The sequence below is a fragment of the Lissotriton helveticus genome, chromosome 12, assembly GCF_964261635.1.
Source record: "Lissotriton helveticus chromosome 12, aLisHel1.1, whole genome shotgun sequence".
Lineage (NCBI taxonomy): Eukaryota > Metazoa > Chordata > Amphibia > Caudata > Salamandridae > Lissotriton > Lissotriton helveticus.
The window spans coordinates 268,330,278-268,346,593 of record NC_136073.1 but is presented as its reverse complement, the minus strand read 5'-3'; the positions used below and the strand labels follow the sequence as shown (position 1 = coordinate 268,346,593).

The following is a 16,316-nucleotide window of genomic DNA, read 5'->3' as shown; positions in this document are numbered from 1 at the left end:
GTTTGAACTGGGGTATGCAAGGAGTACCTAGTGTGCCCCAGGCAGTGTCCAATTCTATTCAGCCCTCCCTGTCCCAATACACAAAGTCCTGTCTGGGGTGGTGCTTGCACCTCCCCAGGCAGGAAACCTATTGTCCAAACCTCCGTGACTGGAAGGACTCCCAGCAGCAGGAGGTCAGACTTGTGTCGGTGGCAGCAGCGTCCATTTTGTGACGCTGGGGCTCTGGTTAACTTTAACCGGGATAGTCAGCAACAACATGTCTTCTCCCTCTAGAAGGGTGGAATGCTACCCCCGTCGCCAGAATTGGCGAGGGGGTAGTATTCCAAAGCGTATGACACCTTACACAACATGTTTGGATAAAGCCAAACCAAAGTTAGCATTAACCGCAAGGATTATAATGCACTTAAGAGTATATGGTATGGCGATATCATAGAACAGCTATAAGGACATGGTTCCGAAAGCTGCAGACAGGCTCAGCTCATGCTAGAGCACCATCTCACACATAACCAAGCACTCTGCCTCCAGGATTGTTAAGGCCTGCCATAGGAGTGACTCACAGGTTACTATGTGTCTATTCGCAAGAGATTGGGTGGCAGAGACAGACACTGAACTATCCACCAGTAGCACAAATAGATTTATCCAAGGTTGTTGTAGTAACTATTGCCCACCTCCTAAAACCAGCCACCTAACTTGGTTTCCAATAATACAGTTTTTACACACATTGGGAGAGGCAACGTTATAATCACAATTCCTGGCTAAGATACCATACAATTTAAAAACAGAGACGACAGGAGTGATGGACGTTCACGCAGATTTTTAAAAAAATATGTGTGTCTATATCTGTGTTTGTGAAAAGTTTTTAAAAATGTGTATTATATTTATAAAGTATTGATATGTGTTTGTATTATGTACTATTTACAGCCCTGAAGAAGCCCGGGTTGGGCGAAACGCGTTGGCTGTGGATGCACTGAAATGAAATAAAATATTTATAATCATCCCAAAAAAATCTGCGTGAACGTCCATCACTCCTGTCGTCTCTATTTTGAAATTGTATGGCATCTTAGCCAGGAATTGTGATTATAACGTTGCCTCTCCCAATGTGTGTAATTACTATGTGTCTATATATAAGTGGGTATAGGAATACTACACCTAAGCAAGGGGTGATTACACGACCTTGCCCCAGCTGAGTGATCAGCCAGTTGTGTCTATTTGAGGGGCCAGCCAGGGGTGGCATAATACATGCTGCAGCCCCTGGAAGGCCTTGGTTACACCTATGCCCTGAGTACCTAGGGTACACTTCTACAGGGGCTGACAAGGTGAAGAAATTCCCAATTGTGGATGTTCCTAGAGTACATCATGTAAATTCAGAGAGAGTGCATCTGTGCTGTGGGTCTGATTAGCAGGCCCACAGCCATATCTAAGTCGAAAACCAGTAAAGCAAAGCAAAAAGTGGGGGTGACCATAGGAAGCAGACCCTACTCTCCTACTGAGGTCACCACCTCCGGAGATCTAGACGTGGAGATGGAACGGTGTGAGCCTGCTCTCGACGTCGATGATGGAGACAGAGAAAGGCTTATAGGAACTGATACAGACGGAGACTTCTGCCTCGACATTGTCCATGATGGAGATCCCAGTCTCAACGTCGACCTTCCCTTTCTCGGCGGAGACTTCTGTCTCGATGCCGACTGAGACCTCTGCCTCGATATCAATTGTCTTCTCTTCGACAGAGACGGCTGTCTAAACATCGATTGTCTTCTCTTCGACGGAGAATCCTGTCTCGACGTCGAATGTGAAATGTGCGGGGACACATGCCTTGACGTCAAACTCATTGCTGACGTCGACGGAAGTCCTTGCCGCAACGTCGACTGTCGGTGTTTCGACAACCTGTGTGACGCCGGTCGACGCTGTAGGGCCGTCGGCGGATGATCTTGTCTTGACGCCGGACGCTTCTCCAATACCGCTGGAGACTTGGCCCTCGATGTTGTAGTCTTCGATGACAACAGTTTTTCCGCCGCCGTTAACTTCAACGCCGATCCCGACGCCGAAGGAGAACAGATCGGGATCTTGCTCCTCGACGTCGATCGTGTCTCTTCTTTCTCCTCACTGGAGACCTACCTCTTTCAGAGAGGCCATACAGTCGGATTCTCTCCATGTCTTTGATGGTTCTCCTAGATAACTTTTGCAGTGCAGGCAGGAGAGTGTGAAACAGGGAGGCAGAGGATGCACACATCATGTGCGTTTGACCTGGCTTTCTTTCTGTCACAGGCTGGGCATGAGTTATGTTAATGTTATTGGTATTTGTATAGCGCTAACTGTTACCCGAAGGTGTCCTGGCGCTGTGTGAAGGCCTACAGAGGATATGATGGCATGCGAGAAATAGCATGATCAGTTTGAAAACAACCATGTTTTCAGTGCCTTCCCAAAGGCCAAAAGATTGGTCAGGTATGGTGGCAGAGCATTCCATGATCTGGCCGCATTCGCTGTAAAGCCCCTTTCACCCCAGGTGGCCTTTTTCACCCTAGGGACCGTTATGAGTCTTGCATCTGAAGACCGCAGTGTTATTTGAGGTGTATACCAGCGAAATCGCGGTTTTAAAAATTCTGGTCCGGTCCCCTGAAGGGTTTTAAAAACCAGACAGAGAGACTTAAATTGAGTGCGCTTCATAACCGGCAGCCAGTGAAGTTTTTTGATTTTGGCTGAAATTGAATCAAACTTTGGTGTGCCTGTAAGGAGTCTAGCTGCTGCATTCTGCAGAATCTGAAGTTTATTTAAAGACCCTTCCTGGATTTTAAGATATAGACTGTTGCAGTAGTTTAATCTGGACATTATTAATGCAGTAACAACAGTTTGTTGCGCATCTTTGGGTAGTAGTGGCAAGTAGGAATCAAACAAAGAAGGCATTTTTGACAGAAAAATAATTCTTTCCGTCAGAAAAAATGGTTCAAACCTCACTCTAAGGTCAAAAGTAGTCGAGTGAAGGTAAACAACATCCAAAAAAATCAAGGTATTTTTGACAGAAAAGCCAAAAAAGAGAGAGCTGTAAATCCAGGGTCCTGCAGAAGGAGCCGGAAAGAACAACTAACCTAACTGTCACCCCTGAGGTATGATGGGAAGCTAGGGGTCATGGCTGCCTTAAAGGCACGGTGCCAGTTTTATGTGAAAATGCTTTCATTTTGTATATTATTGGTTTACAATGCAGCCTTTAGGCTAACAATGTCTGCTTTTTTTGGCAGTTTCTTCATGAGGTTTACTCAATGAAAACAGAGTTCAAATGCTACTTGCCCTCATGTGCTTTTTATACATATATTATGTATTTTGCAAAAGCAGTTTATGTGTTTTATTACATTGTTTAGCCTCCTAGATGGGAGCTGCATTGATATGAGAAAAACTTATATATGTATATATATATATAAAGAGCTGTATATATATGTATTTCATATATAATTTGTAATTATTTCCGCACATGGGTGGGAATATTCAGTGCTTATGACTATTGATGAGGATCCCCAGGAAGAGAACACCAGCGGCTGGAAAGTTGGACACAGCAGAGTTTAAGCAAGCAGATCAATATGAATACTCCAGATGGGGTTGATGCAGCGATTCTGTATTCAACAGGGCACCAGTGTTCTCCAATCTAAAACCAGAAACCACACTCCTGTTAAAGTAAGGCTAGTAGCTCTGGTCACTGACTTTTTCTTTCTGCTAGAAAACAAAGAATATGGCTCCTTCCCTCAGTGAGTGGATATTGTGTATGAATGAATGCTCTGAATGTAGACCACACGGGGCCAACTGGTTACTATAACTGAGAGCTCCAAAAGTACTAGTCCTCTGAGATTTTTATGTTGCATAGAGGACCTGTCTTTCACAGCATTTCAGGGCTTGTATGTCAACTCACAGCAAACGCAGCAACACCTGTTTAAATGCTATAGTTAATGTTACAGTCACTCACTATAATGAACGAATGAATAATTAATTCATTCATTCTGTCACTCACTACCTCCAGTTTTATTTCCAGCAGCATTTTAAGGACGGTGTCTCTGCAGAACGCTAGCAAAACATTCTAGTAAACATTTGATATGTGAAATATGCTTGTATTACAAGGTTGTATTGTATTCCTGATGTTGTAGCCATGCCTGAAACTGAACAAATGTGAGGTAGGACTGGTACCGTAGGTATAGACCATACATTACTTTCAGTGATGGTAACAGCATTAGGCATACATGTGAATGCTCTTTGATACTTACTCATGCAGCCAGTGTGAAAGTACTGTGTGAGCCTCTTTGGTCAGATTTACCTGCGTCTGCAGCACTCGTAGTTGCTCCCGAATGTGGGCTTTCTCCAGTTCCAGTCGTGCAGCTGTGTGGTGATGCTTCTGCCCCTCCTGAACTACAGCTTGATGGCTCTGCTTAGCCTGAGATAGCTCTGTTTTGAGCCTGTCAATCAGCTTCCTGTACATTTGTGGAAAATAAGAAACAAATTGAGGTACAGACACAGGAAAGAGAGAGCCACAGAGGCAGCACATGTACTGAAGTAAGCCAGAATCAGGAGAGAGTAATAGCAGAAAAATCAGACAATGCGTAATTATAAAGTGTAAGCCAGGAGACTGCAGCAAAGTTGACAGCCACTGGCAGAGACTTTGAGAAAAGCATGATTGGGTCAGTTCAGCAATGGAAACAATAAAGAACACAAGCAGGATTTCCAGCAGGTGCACGATTATATACATGTGGTGCTTCAGACCATGTGTTTCAGCGGAAAATCTGGATTGATAAGCTCTTGTTGTACTGTGACCTCTTTCACAACTCTATAGAGACATTAAATATCTACTCATCTTTATTTTGCAATGTTTTAGCTCTGGCCATCAGCTGAAAGGGGGGGATATAAACCGCACTTGGTACTAAATGTAATTTTCAGTCTAGGTTTGACCACTCAGGACAAATTAAACATGCAGGAAGGAAGGAGAGGGCAAGATGTCAAGCACCTTTTTTTATTTTTTCCTGGTAAATGGTACTCTCTCTCTGACCAGGTCTGGCAAGCTCCCTTAATATTACTCTAGAGGAAGGAGCTGAAGACCCCTATTAAGGCTACACATCCTCCACCTCATACCCCCTTTGATCTGTCCTCCACCCCTTTACTTCCACCAAAATTGAAAAGTCCTTTGCTTTAAAGGTAGCTAGTACTTATTTTGAACCAGTGATTACAGGTGGTTCCAACCAGCATTTATATTTGGGGACTGGAACTTATTTTCCATCCTCACACTTTATCCAAGAAGAAAATAAGTTACTTACCTGTAACTAAGGTTATCCAGTGTTAGTGCTTTTCATTGATTCACATGCCTGAATTATTCCCCGTTGACCAGATTGGAGTCCCACGGTAAAATATGCAAGCAGTGCCATAAATCCTTAATAGGCTTTAATGGCCCTAGGACATCTCATTAGTAGCCTGTCCATGTCCTTTTTAAAAAAGGACCAAATGTTGGCATACAGTCAATCAACACTCCCAGCAGGAGTCAGTTCTCTTTATATTTTCAAAGCACAAGTGGTAAGTTAGGATCCCACAATTCAATGAGAACTGGCTCTCCGGGGAGGAGGGTGGGTTGCATGTGAATCTATGAAAGATACAAATACTGGATACCCATAGTTACAGGTAAGTAACTTATTTTCTCATCCAGTATTGGGGTATCTTTCATAGATTCACATGCCTGAATCAGAATAGCAAGCAGTACCATGAAACTATACTGTCGTTAGCGGACGGTGGTAGACATGAAACCTTAAACTCCCAATATTATGGACATATACTAGAAACCATTCTAATAATTGTTTGAAATCTAGTATGCTATGCATGAGATACATCTTTCAGATACACTAGCATCCACATGTATAAAGAACCGTCAAAACAGTTATAACTATATTACATATATATATATATATATATATATATATACAGCATTTGTATTTACATTTTCAGACATACGCAATACTGTTATTAAAATAAAGAAAAAGCTCCTCTTCTGTCAAACAAAAGAGACTGATCTTAATTAAAGAGACGTCGCAGCACCGCCTGTCCAACCGCTTCACCTTCTTGTTGCGTAGATTGAAGACAATGCTTTGTAAACATGTGGACATTCTTCCATGTTGCAGCATGGCATATTTTGTCTAATGTCACTCCAGCAAACAAAGCTGTAGATGCAGAAATTGTTCTTGTGGAGTGTGCCTTAGCCCTTGCCTATCAGGGGCTTGTTAGCCTTATCATGACACACCTGAATCGCAGATGCGACGCATCTAGCGATCATAGCCTTTGTTACAGCTGTTCCTTGTTTTCCTTGTCCGTTAGCAACCAGGAGCTGATCTGTTTTTCTTATCTCTTTCGTTTTGTGTAGGTAGAACTTCGAGAATCTCTTGACATCCAAAGTATGTAGTGCCCGTTCTACTGGGCTGGATGGATTTGGAAAGAAAGCTTGCAGTATCACCAGTTCTTTGAGATGAAACTGTGTTGGTACCTTTGGTATAAATGTCACGTTTCTCCGTAAATTAACATAGTTTTCAGTGAAATGTAGAAAAGGTTCTTTGATTATGAAGGCTTGTATTTCACTGACCCTCCTTGCAGAAGTGAGAGCTAGTAAGAGGGATACCTTCCATCTGAGAAACTTAGGTTCCACTTTGTGAATTGGTTCACATGGTTGTCTCATCAACTGCGCCAGCACTACATTGAGCCTCCATTCCAGAGGAGGCGCTCGCACAGGAGAAAATGTGCGGAAAAGTCCTCTCATGAATTGTTTCACAATACTAGATACACAGAGAGAAGGAGCTTGAGGAGATCTCCAATAATGGGAAATTGCAGCCAGGTGAACCTTTACTGACGAGAAAGAGAGACCTGATCTAGCTAGTGAGCGGAGATATGGCAATATTTGCTCAGCAGGGGCTTGTAGCGGGTGAATGTTATTTCTTTCGCACCAGAAACAGAATCTTCTCCATTTCAGACGATATGTTGTGCTAGTGCTTTCGGCACAGGACTTAGCAATGATTTCTCTACACTCTTGCGTTTTAGCTACATTCCTAACCTCCAGGAATTCAGGAGCCATACGTGCAAATGAAGAGAATATGGATCCGGATTATTAACTTGGCCCTTGTTCCTCGATAACATTGTTGATGACAGCTGCAGGCGAATGGGTTTCGACTCCGACAGCAAGAGCAGTTACGGGAACAGGTATTGCCTGGGCCAACGTGGAGCTATCAGGATCAGACGACAACCTTCCGATTTCATCTTGCTCAGTACTCTGGGAATTAACGGGAGGGGGGAAAAGCGTAGGCATATATCCCTGACCATCGCATTAAAAGGGCATTCCCCCTTGACCCCGGCAGAAGGAACCTGCTGGCATTTGGAGTTCTCCTTCGTTGCGAAGAGGTCCAAAGTTGTTTCTCCCATTTTCAAAATACCTTGCCCAGCTGGGATTGTTCTAGCTCCCACTCGTGGCAACTGTAATGAGACCTGCTCAACTTGTCTGCGAGGGAATTGTGCAGACCCCTGACATGCTCTGCTTTTAATGTGATCCCATGGTCTGTAATCCATTCCCACAATTCTTACGCCTCTTGAGAAAGAATAATGGATTTTGTTCCTCCATGCTGGTGGTATTGTCCGTACGCACCAACATTGAAGAACCTGCTATTCTCGGCAGGAAAGCTTGGAGAGATAGGAATATAGCTTTTAGCTCTAAGCTGTTGATGTGCTGTGTTTTCTGTGCTAAAGACCATTTGCCTTGAATTTGCAAATCCTGTAGATGAACTACCTAGCCCTCCATGAAGGCGTCTGTTGTTAAAACAAAATCTGGGGTGCTCCGTAGCAAAGTCAGGCCTTGAATGAGATTTGATGCCTGGAACCAGCACAGCAGAATTTTCAACATCTGTGGAGTGATTCGAACTACATCTTCGAAGGCTCCCGAAACCTGCTGCCACTGTTTCTGTAGCTCCACTTGAAGAGGCCTCATTTTCAGTCTGGCTAGAGGTACCAGAATTATCGCTGAGTAGCACTTCCCGAGGAGCGATTTGTACATTCTCCGTAAAACTGACCCTTTTTAAATATCGCCTGAGCCAGCGCGCATGCGCTGATCTGCGAGGAATTTGGTTTCGGCTTTTCAACTCTGATCACACGCTTGTGCGTGTGCTTTTTTTGAACTAAACCGCGATTAGCCTTTGCATGCGTCTTTCTAAGAAAGACAGCAGGCAATTGGCCCAAGGCTGGTGCATGTCCCGCCTTCTTTTTCCCCAGGTCTAGGGTGCTCAGGAGCAAGCATTAGCTCCATCTGTTTCCAATTATTACGCCGTTCTCGCGTTCGTGTTAATTGGAAACAGATGGAGCTTGTGCTGGCCCTGGTGCACTTTTGCTTCAAACGCGGGCGGCGATTTCACTTTCGGCCGCGCTTGTTTTGCTGAGGCTTGTTGTGAGAGGTGATTAAATGGAGGCGCCACTGAACTCGGGGGCTCTGCCCTTCGGCCACCTCATGCAGTCTGGCGCTGTTGATGGCTGGCAGCTGGCAGTTTAACTGAAAATGGTGGTAGAATTGTTGGTAATTTTTGTTTGAAGGTGTCGGGATAGCTATACTCTCTGGAACATTCTGAGGACAAGACCCTGCTTTGGATTGATTCATTCGTCGTTGGGTAATGTGCCAGTGCTCGGGGTGTCTCCCAGGTTCTGGGGGCCTTAGCAGCGTAAGTTAAGTGAGCATATTTTAGTTTGGCAAGTCTATGCATGTATGTATATATTTATAGCTTGATTAAAACGTGTCTCCTGTTTATTGGGTGGTGGGTGCCAGACCGACAGCCAGCGGCTGTCAGCCATAATCACAGCCAGTAGCCATCAGTCCAACCACAGCCAGCAGCCGAACCACAGCCAGCAGCAGTCAGCCCAACCACAGCCAGCAGCTGTCAGCCCAACCACAGCCCGCAGCCCAACCACAGCCCGCAGCCCAACAACAGCCTGCAGCCCAACCACAGCCCGCAGGCCTCAGCCCAACCACAGCCTGCAGCCGTCAGCCCAACCACACCCCGCTGCACTACCCATTCACTGACGGCCACCGCGCCTCTGAATAATTCAGGGGAGATCCCAAGCCTCCGAGGCTGGTATGTGAGACTATTCGTATATCTCACCAATGCTGATAAAAACGCCCAGGTATGAGAGGCTTGGCTTGCAGAAGAACTGCGGAGGGTGGGGCGGCGTTCCTAGCTGCTCCTGGGCTGTCTCTCCGCGCTCGCCCTCACATGCACCCCACCCACTAGGAGTCAGTGGCGAGAGATCTTTTTAGACAGAGATGGAGTTGTGTGTCTAAGTTGTGTGCCATTTTCAGCAAGGATGCCTTGGTAAGCTCAATTGCATTAGTTAGAGATCAGAGGGGTGTAGAATCGAGTTTGTAGCATGATAGAAATCCCCCCGAGGCAGCAGAGGCAGAAGAACATGTTTTATCACGGAGCTAACTGAGGTCGGGCATACTTGCAGTAAGGCCAGGTTAGAAAGAAATTCAACATATCACAACCATGGTACCCTTGACATCCCAGTCCATCCTCATACTTTCCCATCATGAATTATTAGACCTGTTTAAGCTTGAATATACCGCATGGGCGGCCTGGAGGCGCCACAAGGCACTCAAGAAAAGAAAGGGAAACACGTCTGTGCAAAGATCAGCAGTGCAACTCATATACGGTCTAGTGGTAAAATTGTTGATCTTTAGAGCCAAAAAACCTGCTTAATTCCGGCTTCACATGCCTAAATTGTGTGATCCTAGCCAAACCACTTAGTTTCCCAGGGTCTCGTTTCCCATGTGGGCATCATTAACTAACAGATAGTATTTGAAAGTATATTGCTAGCCCCAGCACAGTGACAAAAACACTTAAATGAATTGCTGTTTGTAAGTGCTGGCCATAAAAACGTACTCGTATGAACGTGGACCTAATAAGCATGAATTTACCTACAAAGCGTTGTGCAATAGATGTGGTGAAACAACTGACCACATCACATCATAAATGTTTCGACACATGGACAGATAGGTGCTCACAAATGTATTTTCTATTGAAATTTGAGATAGAAATTGCTTAAGCTTAAAAATAATTGATGGAGGGGGAAATGTATTTTCATTGTCATGCAGTGTTTTTTTAGGTCTCGGACCGTAGGCTCCGCTTGCGCAGTCTCGCTCTGAGATTTAATGTTTTCTAGAGTGGGGCTTGAACCCGCCCCTCTTCTCCATTGGCTGGCTTCCTAAACGGAGGCCAGCAATTGGAGGAGAGGGGCATCACTCCGTTCAGGCCCCGTCTTTTTCAGATTCAGGGGCGTCTTTTTTTGCTTCTTTCTTGTTTTCTTTCTCCCCTCTTCCCATTGGCTGGAATTTTACCTTCCAGCCAATGGGAAGAGGAGAGAAAGAAAACACGCCCCCGAATCCGAAAATCACGGCGTGTTTCTCCGAGGCATTTCTTCTTGACCTCGGAGAAAGGCGGATGTGCTTTCCCTCACTCTGTAAGTGAGTATGGAAGGTTGGCGAAGCAGAAGAAGGACTTCCAGTGGTAGAGACTGAGCCACCATCTTTGCATGTCTCTCTAAACATTGTTTACAGCGGGAACCACCCCATAGGAGACTTAGTCACTTGAGCAGAGGCTATATATTTTATATAATTAGAGTTATAGTATATTAAAGAGAAAATGGAAAATATTTGCGTTTATAAAATACATTGTCATAGTTTCTGATGAACGACAGAATTAATTAGTGGTAAAATGGAAAATATCCGCGCTTATAAAATACATTGTCATAGTTTCTGATGAAAGACAGAATTAATTAGTGGTAATCTGGATTAAGCATGGGCGTAAAATCCGTTCCGCTCGCGGATTTTGCGGATTTTCGGCAAATGCGCTATCCGCGAACTCTCGCGAACTTGCCGAAAATTCGTAAATCCGTGCGAAGCGGATTTTTTGCTTGGTCGCACTTGCCAACTAGAATACTATACAATTTCGCGGGAGTAAACACTTGCGAACACGTAGATGCAGCGGGCAGCGACAATCTCGCAATTGCGAGATTGCAAAATTTGCAATTTCGCACAAGAAATCCACCAGCAGGCAGCATAAACCTTGAAAATTATGATTTTTATCAGAATAACTCCTCAGGTTGACATTTGCCTGCACTTTTTTTTTTTGCAAGGAGTCCATTTTGGAGGGGGGGTGGGAGGAAGGAAGTGCCCCACAGTCTCCAACTTCCTGTTCCTGTCCAGCAGGCTCCTCCCAGTGCTTTCTTCATGTGCTGGTCACTTTGATTTGGATCTTGACCTGGAAGGATTACTTTTTGTGGATGCTGCTGGATATTTGGATTTTTGCAAAACTGAAAGCACTCAGCAGGTGCAAAAGTTAAATCTTATCATTAGTAACCATTCCCTGTAGTGCCTGGAAGGATTACTTTTTGTGGATGCTGCTGGATATTTGGATTTTTGCAAAACTGAAAGCACTCAGCAGGTGCAAAAGTTCAATCTTATCATTAGTAACCATTTCCTGTAGTGCTTCCTGAGGGGCCCCTTCAGAGTTCAGTTGCCTACTTGCAACTATTCTATGACCCTGCTCTGACCCTCACAGCAGGCTCAGAGAATAGCTACAAGTATACAACAAAGGTCCTGTTAAAAAAATTACACTGCAACAGAAAGCAATTACAGATAAGGAAGCAGGTGCCAGCCTGGAAGTTCAAATTCAGTGACACATTAATCAGCCCCTAATTCATTCATGTCAGTTGAGGCAGGGCAAGTGTGCTTTTCCCCCCATAATCTACAGTGATGAACTAGAGGATGGCATGGGTGAGCCAGAGGGTGGCATGGGTGAGCCAGAGGGTGGCAGTGGTGAAACAGAGGGTGGCAGTGGTGAAACAGAGGATGCTGTGATGAACCAGACGTAGAAACAACATGTTCGTGACCGTTGCTACCCGACAAGTAAGTTCGCGTTTGCGAACTGGTAAAAAACCCTTGCGAAATGGCAGAAACACTTGCGAACACAAAAAAAAAAGGAATCTGCAAAATTAGCGAGAGTTCGCGGATTTTGCGGATTGCGAAAAAGTAAATACGCAATTTCGCGGATTGCCAATTCGCAAAATCCGCCCATGCTTAATCTGGATATTCATCCCTCTCCAATAGTTTCTTCTCGATTCTTGTGTTTTGCCGTTCTCTCGGCCGTTTCCGTTAGGCGGCAGGGGCAGGACGCCGACCCTGCTCCGCTACAAGATAACGCGGCGGAGACTTACGGTCTGCTTCGAGGACCGCTGTTGAGCCCTCTGCGGTGCTGAACCGTCGTTCATCCGTTCCGCCAGGTGCACACATGGCCCCGTTTCAGGCAGCAGCCCCCGGTCGTCTCACTGAGCCCAGGACCCGACCGCCACCATGGGGAAGCGGCAGCATCAGAAGGAGAAGATGTGATTTATTCTTTTAACCGCGAGAACCGCACAGGTACCGCTCTGGGTCGACCCTTGTTGTTTCACATACATTATCTTTTGACCTCGTCACACTGTCTGTGCCGCACAGAGGCTGCACCCTCAGCTCGTACTGCACAGCCTGCCTCTACACCGCAGACAGTATGTGCTCTCCCTAAACAGGGAAGAGGAGAGAAAGAAAACACGCCCCCGAATCAGAAAATCACGGCGCGTTTCTCCGAGGCATTTCTTCTTGACATTGGAGAAAGGCGTTTGTGCTTTCCCTCACTCTGTAAGTGAGTATGGAAGGTTGGCGAAGCAGAAGAAGGACTTCCAGTGGTAGAGACTGAGCCACCATCTTTGCATGCCTCTCTAAACATTGTTTACCGCGGGAACCACCCCATAGGAGACTTAGTCACTTGAGCAGAAGCTATATATATTATATAATTAGAGTTATAGTATATTAAAGAGAAAATGGAAAATATTTGCGCTTATAAAATACATGGTCATAGTTTCTGATGAACGACAGAATTAATTAGTGGTAAAATGGAAAATATTCGCGCTTATAAAATACATTGTCATGGTTTCTGATGAACGATAGAATTAATTAGTGGTAATCTGGATATTCATCCCTCTCCAATAGTTTCTTCTCGATTCTTGTGTTTCGCCGTTCTCTCGGCCGTTTCCATTAGGCGGCAGGGGCAAGACGCCGACCCTGCTCCGCTACAAGATGGCGGCGGCGGTGACTTACGGTCTGCTTCGAGGACCGCTGTTGAGCCCTCTGCGGTGCTGAACCATCGTTCATCCGTTCCGCCAGGTGCACACACGGCCCCGTTTCAGGCAGCAGCCCCCGGTCGTCTCACTGAGCCCAGGACCCGACTGCCACCATGGGGAAGCGGCAGCATCAGAAGGACAAGATGTGAGTTATTCTTCTAACCGCGAGAACAGCGCAGGTACCGCTCTGGGTCGACCCTTGTTGTTTCACATACATTATCTTTTAACCTCGTCACACTGTCTGTGCCGCACAGAGGCTGCACCCTCTGCTCGTACTGCACAGCCTGCCTCTACACCGCAGACAGTATGTGCTCTCCCTAAACAGAGCCTGTTGTGTATCCCTGCCTGTACCCATGCATGTAAAACACAGAACCTCTACTCATGCTTGTGAAACACAGAACCTCTACTCATGCTTGTAAAAGAGCCTGTACACCTGCCTGTAAATCACAGAGCCTGTACCTCTGCCTGTAAAACACAGAGCTTCCACCCATGCCTGTAAAACACAGAACCTCTACCCATGCTTGTAAAACAGAGCCCGCACCCCTGCCTGTCAAACACTGAGCCCGCACCCCTGCCTGTCAAACACTGAGCCTGCACCCCTGCCTGCAAAACACAGAGCTTCCACCCATGCCTGTAAAACACAGAACCTCTACCCATGCTTGTAAAACAGAGCCTGCACCCTGCCTGCAAACACTGAGCCCGCACCCATGCCTGTCAAACAATGAGCCCGCACCCCTGCCTGTCAAACACTGAGCCCGCACCCCTGCCTGTCAAACACAGAGCCTGTACCGCTGCTTCTAAAACAGTCTGTACCACACACACCCTAAACCCCTGCACACACTGTCTGTACTGCAGAGAGCCAGTACTCCTACTTGTAAAACACAGAGCCTGCATCACGCACAGCCGGTACTGTTTGCACTTCCAGCCTGTACTTCAGACAACCTATGCTCCCTGCACCCATTGTATTGCACATGACATGTACCCCTGCTTGTAAAACACAGACCAGGAACCATACACAGCCTGCCTGTACTGCAGGGAGCTTGTGCTCCCTGGATAGAGCATGTAACCCAGTCTTTGGATCACAGAGCTGGTACCTAGCACATCCTGTACCCTTACACAATGCCCGTACCGAACTGAGCTTGTGCCCCTTGCTGTACTGCACACTATGTAGTGCAAAGAACCTATACGCCTGCCTGTGAATCACAGAGCCTGTACCATGCACAGCATGTAGCTTAGATATCCTCCACTGTACACAGCCAGTACTCCTGCCTGTGCCCTTACCCACTCTGCCTTTACCGCACATAGCCTGTATCCCCTGCAACCTCTGCCTTTGCCATACAGCACCTGCATGCTCTGTCTTTATAGTACAGCGTATAGTACACAGTCAGTACCCATGCACACTCTGTCTGTACCACTCACTCTTTGCACTCCAAGCTCTTAACGCACAAGTTACTTACCTCCGGTAACGATATATCTGTAAGAAACAGTAGTTAGTATTAGATTCCTTACCTTAGAATATCCCCAGGCGTCAGACTGGATCCGGAATTTTTTGCGTAGCAGTACCCTTGCGCGTCGGTTGGCGTCGTCTGCAGCTCCGCGTCCGTCATCGGCGTCGGGATGATGTCGCCGGAGTACTTAGACGTCGCGCGCTGACGTTAGTTCTTATACTCAGCTTTTCCGCGCCAGAAACGCAGAGCCATGATAAAAACCAACACTGGTGCCAAGAAACTAGGGCCCTGAAAGGGGAAGACCTTAACCCTAGATATCGGTTCGCAGAACGGGGAGGATGGGAGGGGCGGTAAGGAATCTAATAGTAACTACTGTTTCTTACAGATATATCGTTACCGAAGGTAAGTAACTTGTGCATCTGAAAGAAACAGGTTAGTATTAGATTCCTTACCTTAGAATAGATACCCCACCAATACCAACCCCGGTGGTGGGTCTGCGAACCAATAATCACACCAGAAAGTCCTGGAGGACGGAACGGCCAAAGAAGCCATCCCTCCGGACTTGGCTGTCCAGGCAGTAGTGTCTTGCGAACGTGTGCAGCGAGGCCCACGTAGCTGCCTGACATATGTCCTGCAAGGGGACTCAACCCACCGAGAGATGGTCCGTTTGTGCACCGCCCGTCCCTTCTTAGCGCCCACGTAACCAACAAAGATTTGGTCATCCACCTGGAACTGGCATGTGCGATCCAGATAGTATGAGAGCGCACGTTTTGGGTCCAGACGGTGGAGCCTCTCTTCCTCTTTCGAGGGATGCGGAGGCGGAAAGAAGGTGGGCAAGGTGATGGACTGCCCGATGTGGAAGGCTGTGACTACCTTGGGCAGGAAAGAGGGTCTTGTCCGCAACACAACCTTGATGGACAGAAAGGAAAGGAAAGGAAAGGAGGTTTAGAGGAAAGAGCCTGGAGCTCACTCACTCTCCTGGCAGAGGTGATGGCAACCAGGAAAGCAGTCTTAAGTGTAAGAAGACGGGGAGGACAGTTATGAAGCAGCTCAAAAGGAGCGCACATCAGGTAAGTTAGAACCAGGTTCAAGTCCCACTGGGGCATCACGAAAGGAACAGGGGGGAACATATGAGTGATGCCCTTCAAGAATCTATTAACAATCGGGGACTTGAACAAAGAAGGCTGATCAGGTAGCCTCAAGAAAGGGCAGAAAGGTAGCCCTTGATAGTGCCCAGAGCAGAGCCCTGCTGGGCCAGAAAAAGAAGGAAGAGGAGAACCTCAGAAAGGGGGGCAGAGAGTGGATCCACAGCCTTTGCTGTGCACCATGCCACAAATCTGTTCAACCTGCAGGCGTATACCGACTTTGTGGAGGGACGCATGGCTGCCAGAATCACATTACAAACTTCAGGAGGCAAGTCAAATGGCCTCAATTGCCGCCGCTCAATCTCCAAGCATGGAGGTGGAGACTGGACAGGTTCGGGTGGAGGACCGTCCCCTGCTGCTGCGACAGAAAGTCCTCCTGAAGAGGCAGACGAACCGGGGGATCGACAGACATGCTGAGTAGCTCTGGATACCAATATCTTTGTGCCCAGTCCGGAGCCACAAGGATATCTTGGGCCCGGTCGCGCCTGATCTTCTTCAGCACTCTGGGCAGAAGTTTTATAGGCGGAAAGGT

The 16,316-nt window shown here is 46.6% G+C and overlaps 1 protein-coding gene across 8 annotated transcripts in view; it reads right to left on the bottom strand.

Annotated features, from left to right (window-relative positions):
* Positions 1–16,316, bottom strand: part of PMFBP1 (polyamine modulated factor 1 binding protein 1) — a 2,317,386-nt gene that overhangs the window by 761,619 nt on the left and 1,539,451 nt on the right. For all 8 annotated transcript variants that reach the window (XM_078668626.1, XM_078668631.1, XM_078668625.1 and 5 more), the window contains one exon: positions 4,295–4,448. In XM_078668626.1, coding sequence (XP_078524752.1) covers positions 4,295–4,448 — 154 coding nt within the window. The remainder of the gene's footprint in view (positions 1–4,294; positions 4,449–16,316) is intronic.